The sequence below is a fragment of the Pundamilia nyererei genome, unplaced genomic scaffold (genome assembly GCF_000239375.1).
Source record: "Pundamilia nyererei isolate P.nyererei 1_Seehausen unplaced genomic scaffold, PunNye1.0 scaffold00035, whole genome shotgun sequence".
Lineage (NCBI taxonomy): Eukaryota > Metazoa > Chordata > Actinopteri > Cichliformes > Cichlidae > Pundamilia > Pundamilia nyererei.
Window position 1 is genome coordinate 1839476 of NW_005187436.1, and position 10219 is coordinate 1849694.

At 38.5% G+C, this 10219-nt stretch overlaps 1 protein-coding gene across 1 annotated transcript in view; it reads left to right on the forward strand.

The window, feature by feature from the left end:
- gnrhr4 (gonadotropin releasing hormone receptor 4) overlaps positions 1 to 9603 on the forward strand; it is a 13238-nt gene extending 3635 nt beyond the window's left edge. Inside the window, exons 3-4 of the mRNA XM_005730149.1 lie at positions 6216 to 6420; positions 9140 to 9603. Of these exons, the coding sequence (XP_005730206.1) occupies positions 6216 to 6420; positions 9140 to 9603 (669 nt within the window). The remainder of the gene's footprint in view (positions 1 to 6215; positions 6421 to 9139) is intronic.
- Positions 9604 to 10219: the final 616 nt, after the last annotated feature.

Below are 10219 nucleotides of genomic sequence, written 5' to 3' on the forward strand. Positions count from 1 at the left end.
AAAATATGAAAACATAAAGAAGATGCATATTCTCTGTCATATGGACCTGCATGAATAAACTTTCTGAATCCTTTATCATCTGCAACCGAAAATAGTTGTGGATGATTACTATACCTTTCTAATGTGACCTTGTTGTCCATGGCTCTCTTTCTCTCTCTCTCCCTCCTGCTCTGTTCCTGTGCTACTGTGAGTGTAACTACCGCCCCTCCCCCCTTTTCCCAGCGTAAAGCACAAGGCTCGCATGCTGAGTGAAGTGGAAAAAAGTGCGAGAGAGAGGGTGAGAGAAAAAAAAACAAAACACAGCTTGCGATAAGGAGCCGACTCGCGTCGTTCACGTCAAAGAGGCGGCTCTAAGAGCCATTTCGTTCGCGACCGACCCATCACTAGTTGACAGGCATGGGGCGATCCGCGGTAGCTCGTTAACAGAGATTTGCAGTGTTGTGGTGTTCATGTCATTTCAGATTAACGCTGACAGCACTAGTGGGAACACAACGAATATGACTGCACATTTACGCCGACATCATCCTAGTGCAAAGACAAGTGGAAGCCGACAAAAACAACAAGCACGCATGCTACAAACTTTACCAGAGTCATTTAGACAGCCGTTAGCACATGATTCTCCTTATGGGGACCTGATATGTTTAATATGCTGCTGAGAATTGACCCTGTGCACGAGAAAATAATAACTTCCTGGTTTGAGACTGGATGTGGGGTTGTACATTTCCGGTAGCTTTACTTTGCGGTCAATCGCTACTGCGAAGATATACTCCAAAATCATATCCAAAACTCGAAAACGGAAAGATCCATTTCTCTGTAATAAACTCTCTTTTCCAAAGATGATTGATTTCTCGATCAGATAGATTTATTATTTTATCCCTTTGTTGTTTTAGCAACATTAAATTTAAAAACAGTACTTTTGAGTTAAAATATATATTTGTAATTTTAATAAATGACAAATTAAAAAAGCATGAACATTTTTTTGTATCGAAAAAATATCGAACCGTGACACCAAAGTATCGAACCGAACCGAGAATTTTGTGTATTGTTGCACCCCTACAAAATACCAAAATGGTGATATTGAACACACTCAGTTTGAAGCTTCAAATTGGGATCCTACTGACCAAATGACCAAATCAAATGGTGACTACATTCTTCTTTTATAAAGTCTATGGCTATAGGAGCAAAAACCAGATTAAGAAATTCACTGGCCACACAGGATTTTTTGCTGACAGCCTGTCCAGGGTGTACCATGCTTTTTGCCCTGCTGGCACAGACAACAGCCACACACAACTGCTGAATAAGTAGTTATATAAAAGGATGGGTGCCTGGATGGACTGAGGTTTTCCCATTTTCACATACCCCTGTGGTCATTGGCCACTTTCAATAATGTCTGATTGCGCTGATTTTCAGGTACTCCGGGGTATTTATCTTTAATGTTACACACAGGTGTAATTTTATAAAGCAGGAATATGCATAAGAAACCCATCTTTAGGCGGAGAGTTTGACACACTGTAACACATTATATACTGCAGGAAAATTATTTGCAAGTTGTATATGTAAAATATTACGTTTATTACAGTGTTATCAGCTCACTTTTTAACTTTGATCATTACTGTGCCCTGGAGACTAATTTTAGACTTATATATGTCTTTAAGGAATATTTCATGAGTTTGGGAATCAAATCAGCATGTGTGTCCTGATTTTCTTAAAATTATGAAAAAACGCAATGCAGCATAAAATAATTTAATAGGATGTCCTAGCAAGTCCCCCACATTAAAAATAGAAGTAACTGTTTAATATTGTTTCTGCGCTTCCCTTTTTGTAATATTTCTTTCCCTTTTTGTGTTGCTTCTTTTATTTAGGTTTTTTTCTATCTATAAATCTTACTTGAAACATACATTAATTGAATATAAGTTTCTTAAAACAGCTCATATAAAACAAAATGCTAAAAGGTTGTAACACACTTGAAACTTTTGTGTCAAAGAATAAATCATTTCCACCAAAATTACAAATTCTTCTGCCACTGTTTAAACTCAAGTGGTAAAATAAAAATAAAGATTTTTGTCAGAATGACAGACAATCCTGAACGCGTATTATACCAGAATAATTTCTTTTAAACATCTCAATGCTTTTTTGTAGCCAACTGAATGGATGCTCTTGACATGTCCATTTCAAAAGGACAAGATTTTACATTCTACTTAAAAAAGAAAAAAAGACCACTTAAAGTTCTTAGGGGAAATGTGTCCTTCAAGGATCATACAATGGAGGAAACTACAGTTACAACAGCAAAAACAAAACAAAAAAAAACATTTAAAACTGCTCAGAACAAAACATGTAAACTAGCAGCATCAAAAATCAGATACCGCAGGAGGTAAACATGAGTCTTCTAAGGACAGAGGTACTGTGCTGTGAATCCCTGGCTATCTTGTGGCTCCTTTGGGCCACAGATTCTTATTAACCTCCCCTCTAATGCTCTCTCTTGCATTGTAACAGGAAGATCCAGCAGGAACGCTACATCAATCCTCTGCACTCTTCTGCATATTCCTATATATTCTGTTGTCTTGTCCTCGCTTCACTGCCAGACATTGTCATTCCTCTCTCTGTTTCTTAGGTGGACTTTTTCAGCCATAAAATGCAAATTTGTCCATATATGCTGTTTATTGTAAAACTGTTGTAATCAGGCTTTACAAATGTTGTGCTCCAATTAGAGATCTACATATGTGGGCAGGACAAATATTGACAATTAGATAGTTAGATGGACCAGATTCTAAAAACTTTGCCTGGTCAGATGAGTCTCAATTTCCACCCCAGCATGAAACCACGGATCCTTCTTGTCTTGTACTGTATCAATAGTTTAGAGTCCTGGTGGTGGTGTAATAGTGTGGGAGATATCTTCTTCTTATTGGCACACTTTCAGCCCTGCTTGATTTTCTTTACTGACCATGCCCATCCCTTTATGATCGCAGTGTACCCATTTTCCAGTGACTATTTCCAGAAGGATAAAACACAATGTCATGAAGCTCAAATCATTTCAAATTGCTTTCTTGAACATAAAAACGTGTTTACTGTTTTCAAATGGCCAAAGTTACCAGACCTGAATCTAATAGAGCGCCTTTGGAATGTTGTGAAATTGGAGATTCATATCGACATAGCTGCAGTAACTGCGTGATGCTATCATGTCAGTATGGACCAGAATCTCTGAGGAATGTTTCCAGCATCTTATTATGCATTATGGCAGTTCTGAAGGCAAAAAGGGCAGTCCAACCCAGTACTAGCAAGGTATACCTTAACAAACTGGCTGGTGAGTGTATGTTACACACAAAGATATTTATGTTGCAAGTGCAATGCATTTTTTTCTGTGACTTATTACACAGAATATATTTCAGCGAATAACTTAAAGCTCTCAGTTTTCTTCCCTCAAATTTGTTCGCTGTACACATAATGCACAACACTGAGTAACCAAAGTCATGACCTCTCAAAACCTCTTCCGCTGAAAACCAAGAAAAAAGAAAAAAAAACCTCTCTTGATTATTTCGAACTCTTCACAGACCAAAAGAGAACAGGCTCATGCAAATGTTAATGCAGTCGTGCACGCTCGAGTCCCACGATTTCATCAGAAAACAATCAGAACAAGATTAAACCCAGAACACTTTATGGATGCATGAATTATACTAAAATTTATAGATGGTATGCAGGGTGTGCATATCTTCACTTTTTCCCCCCAGCTTTGTATCAAAAGAGCAGTGTGATCTTTAGTTACCAGAGGTGAAATGATCATTTCTCTGCTAAGGTCACACTAACAAATCTCCCAAGGCCTCATACTGAAAGTCAGCATGTAAACTAATATACTGTACATATACCCCAATGCTAGGAGGTGATATAAAAGGACAGTTTGTTATATGCATATACTGTATTACAGATAAGGTTGCACTTCATTCAGCAATTTAAGCTTGAAAACCAGAGAGACTGCTGGTTAAACGTTTTTACTGGATGTTCCACTGAAACGGCATTTTATTTCTCCCCTTACCAATTTGTTGAAGCGATGTCTACGTCGCTTTAGAACATCAATAGCAATGACATCGCCTTCAGCCTCATACTGTTATATTATGAGCACATTCTGTCTCAAAAATTAATACCCTGCTCCACTTTTGCTCTGAAAAATGTCAGGAGCTCTCTCACCAGTATAAATGTTGGGTGAGGAGCGGGGAGGTTCTTCCACGTAGCCCTTGAAAGCCAAACTGGAAGTGAAAGTGTGGAAGGGAGCCAGATGATAGCTCTTCTAGTACAGGTGGGAATCTTACTGGGGTCCCACACTGATAAACATTCATCAGAAACATGACTTTATATTCGATTGGGCTCATTCATGGTATGTACGATTTTTAATAACAAAAGTGTCTTGCTCACACGTGCCTATTCATACCTGGGAAGAAAATGCATGCATTTACCAATTTACAACACGTTTCTCATTTATGTGAGAGCCGCCAACAAACTCCAGTTTATGTTTTAGCAAAATTGCCAGGAGCAATTCTGCTGCTGTTTGTTTCTTTTCTCTTCCCACAGACACTTCAAATCCAAACTAAATGCTTGAGCCCCGAGGTTTGACTTTCCCTAGAAACACTGTGACTGTCTATTTGTGTATCTTCATGAACACATAATAAAGCAGATTTGAAAACTAGAAGCATTCAGATTGTGAAACATAAAATTGTTTTTTAATTTTTTAACGTAAAAACAGCAACATATTATGAGTTCAGATTTGGAACTAAGCTTTCCAAACAGAATGCAAATATTTATTTTTAAGTTGATATAGGACAACAACAAATATTAAATTCTGAAGCTGAAAAGTGTTTTTGTTCTTCAGAAAACAAGTCCTAATTTTGAGCGTGTTTTCCAGCAACATGTTTTTCTAAAAGCTTGGTTTGAGGGCATCAAAATCTCACTGATTTCTGTCATTAGTGGATACCACCTACCACCTACCACCTGAGCCACAGCAGCCCTCAAGTAATTGCACTGCAGCCCAGCAGCAAAAGCAGCACATTCGATTAGTTGGTGCTTTACTTTCATCAGGTATATTCCAGCAAGACATTGAGGACTATCATGTAATGAATAGAGTGCTGAATCTTAAACAGAAATAATATCTGCTAAAGTAATGCACGTCTAAGTTAACAGTTTTTTAAAACTGTTCTATTGTGAAAGCAATCATCATTTCTCTTTGTATGGAAGTATTAAATGGATTGCAATTATATTGTGAATTATGAGTTATAATAATGCACTCAAAGTAATGACCTGTCTATCAGTAGCAACTGGGAGTCTCTTCCTTGCTTAAGGATACCTTGACATGTAAACATAAAGGGCCAGAAGTGCAGCCTTAACCCTAAAATTATTGGATGATCCCTATTTTTTACTCTCTTCCTGGTACTGTAGCTAGGATCTTTTTAACCAGTCTGGAAATCCCTACTTTCAGCTTCTCCCTCATTGATAGGCAGTCACCCCAAAGGGAAGCTGCACATGTTTGATTTGGCAGCCTTTGGCACCACATGCCCAAAGAGATTTGTGGCTTCTCCCAGAACTGAACTGGGGATACTTTGCTTGAGTGGGGGATGTAATAAACAGCTATACTATACAGGTACTCACACTTGTTGCTCTTATTCACAGATTTTCAGACAACAATTATTGACGAGGTCCAACTGCCTTAAAATGTGTCAGAATGAACATTTCGCTTGCTGGCTGTGGATTCAATATCGATTAGAGGATCTGTAAAGACAGTAAAACAGACAAAAATGATTTTAACAGACAAAAAAAGAAGAAATTGTGCTTATTCACAATTATCTCTCAGATGTTTTTACAGTAACTATGGCAGAGACTGTAATGCCCAGACCACCTCCATGCAGAGATTTGAATTTCTAAAGCATTTCCAGTTGAAGGGTTTTAAAGAAAACCAGTATCCTTTGCTAACTTCAGCAAAGTGTCAATCCCAGGATGAAAGACGAGGCCTTAACCAAGCATTTTCAGACCCAAGCATTTGATCAGAAAACACCTTTAAGTGTTATTCTATGCAAGCATATGGTAAAATATCACTGTGTTCAGTTTTACTTTCTTATTAGATTAACTGATCACTAAATATTCATGATCCACTTACATCATGCTTGACTACAGGATAGATCACGAGGATGCAGTGCCGTCGCTCAGTAGAACTTTTCTCGTCTTTTTTTATCCAGATGTTTATATTTCGCAATGTGACCATCACGGTGCCAGAGAAGTTCACCCAGTGCACCACCCATGGCAGTTTTGTCCAGCGCTGGCAGGAGACCCTTTACAACATGTTCACGTTTGTGTGCCTCTTCCTTCTACCTTTGGCCATCATGATCTTCTGCTACACACGAATCCTCATTGAGATATCCAGCCGCATGGCTCGGAATAACTGTGAGTGTTTACTTTTATTTTTTTCAAAGGCTTCAAAAAACAGTCGTGAAAAAGAAAGTAGACCTGAATTACTCAGTCATTTTTTAGCAGCAGTAGCCTAAGTAATAACTTTTCTGTACAATTTTCTCTCACATTATTTTGGAGGAACTTTGGCCCACTCTTCTTTACTTATGAAATGTTGCTTCAGGTCATTCAGGTTTTGTAGGCATTTGTTTATACAAAGTTCTCTTAAGGTCCCGCCACAGCATTTCACTTAGGTTGAGGAATACGAATGTTTCACGCACAAATCCAAAATGTATTTTTATACCTGAATTTGTTCATATTTTAGGAACAAATTCAGAAATCCCTTCAACCATGCATAAGAACAAATGACAGCATGGTTAAATAGGCCTACTAATAATAACAATAATAATTAAAATTATTATTATGCTTTTTTGGTCATTGTTTACAGTTGTAAAAACCACCTTGAGCCACAAAATGCTCAGAATTACAAAAAAAAGGTATATAAAGAAAATAACATACTGCTGCTAAGGGAAAGCACAGCCACCCTTTGAAAAAAGCTTATTTCCGCCGCTTGTATCGGTTAGTACCCAAAGCTCATGACCATAGGTGATGTTGGAGATCTGTCATCTCCACAACAGACCTGTGCAGCAGCATCACTGCAGTCGTGGCCCTAATCCGTCTGTGAGTTCAAACTTGTTCCATTATCTCTTATATCACCTTATGTTAAATGTTCTTATTAGTCATTTAAAATAGCTTCTATTATTATCATATGTCGTCACTTACAGTATAATTTCTTGGTACCGAAAATGGATTCTTGAGAATGAGGATTTATTTTATTCATTGCAGTGAGTTTCTCATGTGGAGCTGACAGATTAGGCTTACTGGTCCTTGTCCTCCACCTTGTCCTTTTCTACTTTTTCTTGTACTCTGTTAGTATTTTTCATACCAACTTTAATTCCAAACATTTTTTTGCTTGAGGCACAGTAAATGTCTCAGAGGAAATTATATTGAGTACTCCTGTTATTTTAGTTTCAGTCTTGCTTTTTTATTTATATTTTCGTCACTCCATGGAAACACAAAACTAAGCTTCTTCTGGCTTCTTCCTTGCACCTCAGACTCTATTATTCAACTTTCTACATTCAGACTTTCTACTCATTTCATGCCTTAGAGGTTGTTACGTTCCCCTAAAAGGGTCCAGGCGATGAGGGAAAGTAACAAAAGGTGTCCGGGTCAGAAAAAGTAGACAAATTGGCAAAATGGTTAAATGAAAGAGTTTTATTAATAACTTTCTATTAATAACTCAACTAAAAGAGACGGACAAGCCATTTAAAGAAACAAAACAAAACTCAAGCGTCGGTCAGTAAACTGAAAAGCAAGTCAAAAAAGGGTTAGCAAACAAACACACTCATCTCCACCAAGCAGGAGCAAACAATCACAAAACAAAACAATCTCACTAGCTGAAAACACGCAAACACACAGCTCACTAGCTGCAACCACTCACATGACACTCTGCCACCAGAGCTCACCTTTCTCTGCCCTTAAATACCTTTAATTGCTGATGTGAGTCAGCTGTACAAAAGAAAAAGGTGGCACTAAGGCAGGAAAGATGCCCAACTTCAGGAGGAGGCCCTAATAGGGCCGTAACACCCCCTCCCATAAATACAACCCCGTGGTTTTTCAAATTGTTCTACCTGTTGCAATAACCAAAACAACAACCAATCAAGTCCGTAATCGTTGCATCACCAAATTGTAGGCTTTCCACCTACCAAACCCCATAGCAACGGTTAGGCATTGCCTGCAGAAGCTGCCAACCCCATCTCAATGGGTTCAAAACACTGACTGAGGCTTCTCTCTTACAACATCTTGACTGATTTTTCTGCTTCACCTCAAGGTTAAAATATTTAATTATATAGAGAAACAGGTACTGAGCAGTGGCGATTGCGCAAAGCTGCTGGATGATTCTGATCTTCTAAAATACGCATAGTGGTGGGAACAAAATATGCCCGTTTCATAAGTTCGACAGTAATTTTGCCTTCCAACAGATTTTTTTATGTAGATTTCCATGAGAATATTAGTAATTGAGTCCCAAAGTCCTGTTGCATGTTTGGCTCAATGTTTTCAAGGTTCCACAGGTGCTGTGCCAGCAAAACCAGCCCAAATCCTCCCCTGTCCACCACCACTAACAGCTGGTATGAGGTGTTTGTGCTGATTGTGTTTTGTTTTCTCCAAATGTGGCACTGTGAATCATGGCCAAACATTTCCACTTTTGGCTCCAAGTCTTGTGGTTTGTTCACATTGCAAGCTTAAGCTGTGCTGCCATGTTGTTCTCAGTGAGCAGAGGCTTTTTCTTGGCAGTCCTTCCAAAAGGGATCATATTCATCATAACGTAACATGCTAACTGAGACCTGTAGAGTCTTTAGATGCAGCTCTTGAGCTGCTGTACAGTTGACCTTGCGGTGACTTTGATGATATGTCCACCGCTGGGAAGATTTTGCATCATGTGAATAGAAATCTAAATGCTCCAGTCCAAAACCTCTACCAATTTTTTTGCTTTAACAGAGGTGCTTACACTTGCTGATGAAGACTTAATCAAGTGAATCATTCCTATGGATTGCAGTAAGGGTGCATAGAGTGCTGTGAACAGGCTTTTCTTCACATGAATGTATATTTTCAGGGAGACATGGAGTAACGGACGTGGTGCTTTCTTTTCTTCCAGTCCTGTCAAGAGATGTTCATCTACGCCGATCCCACAATAACATCCCTAAAGCTCGGATGAGAACTCTTAAAATGAGCATTGTCATTGTGACGTCATTCATCATCTGCTGGACCCCGTACTATCTGCTTGGATTGTGGTATTGGTTGTTCCCTGAAAAAATGGAAAAGACAGTTTCGCATTCACTGACTCATATGCTGTTTATTTTTGGCCTTTTCAATGCCTGTCTAGATCCCATCACCTACGGTCTGTTTACCATTCATTTTCACAAGGGTATGAGGAGATGCCGTCAAAGTTCAAACGCACGGACTGAATTAGAAAACAACACTCGCCTTGTACAAATGAGTCGGCTGTCCTCTCGCAGGCAGATTGCCTCAGATGTTCACAGTGCAAGCACAGAGGTGGTAAGAGAAAGCAACATCATGAAGCATGTCTCAAACCCAGACATGTCAATCAGCAAGATATGATGGCTTAAATAATTCCATAAATGAATGTGTTTCTCTCAATGAAATCTTTTTGTGTTATAAATCTGTTCATGTTCCACCGATATAATTGATGTTGTATTATAGCTTACCTTGAGTTCAATAATCCTGTGGTTTCTCACACTTAATACATCGAAGGCCTCTTATATGATCTGAAAGAGCACTGCCACATTGGCTGAGGGTGACTCAGTACAGACAGATTAAATGTATTAAATGTGAGCCTATGCAGCATGTTGTTGATACTGACTGCATGTCCAAAATCAGTTCTGTGTTTAATGTGCTGCACCAAAATCTGACTCGAGTGAAGGCTCTAAAAAACATCTTTGAGGAGATCCATTTGGATATTTCACATTAGTATTAGTGTAATCTGTGTTGCTTTCTGTGACTGAGGCTAAAGAAAATATCTGGCTTTTGAAGCTTTGTATTAAAAAGTTATCAGTAAATCAAACATCACATAAACCTTTGCTCCCTCAAAATGGTGGTCATTAGTAAATGTTTGCATGGTGCTGCTTCTGTTCTGCAAGATGTTGTAATGTGAATGTATTTATGTGTTTATTTATTGAATAAAAACTTCAGCTTTTTGCTTAATTCACAAACAGTA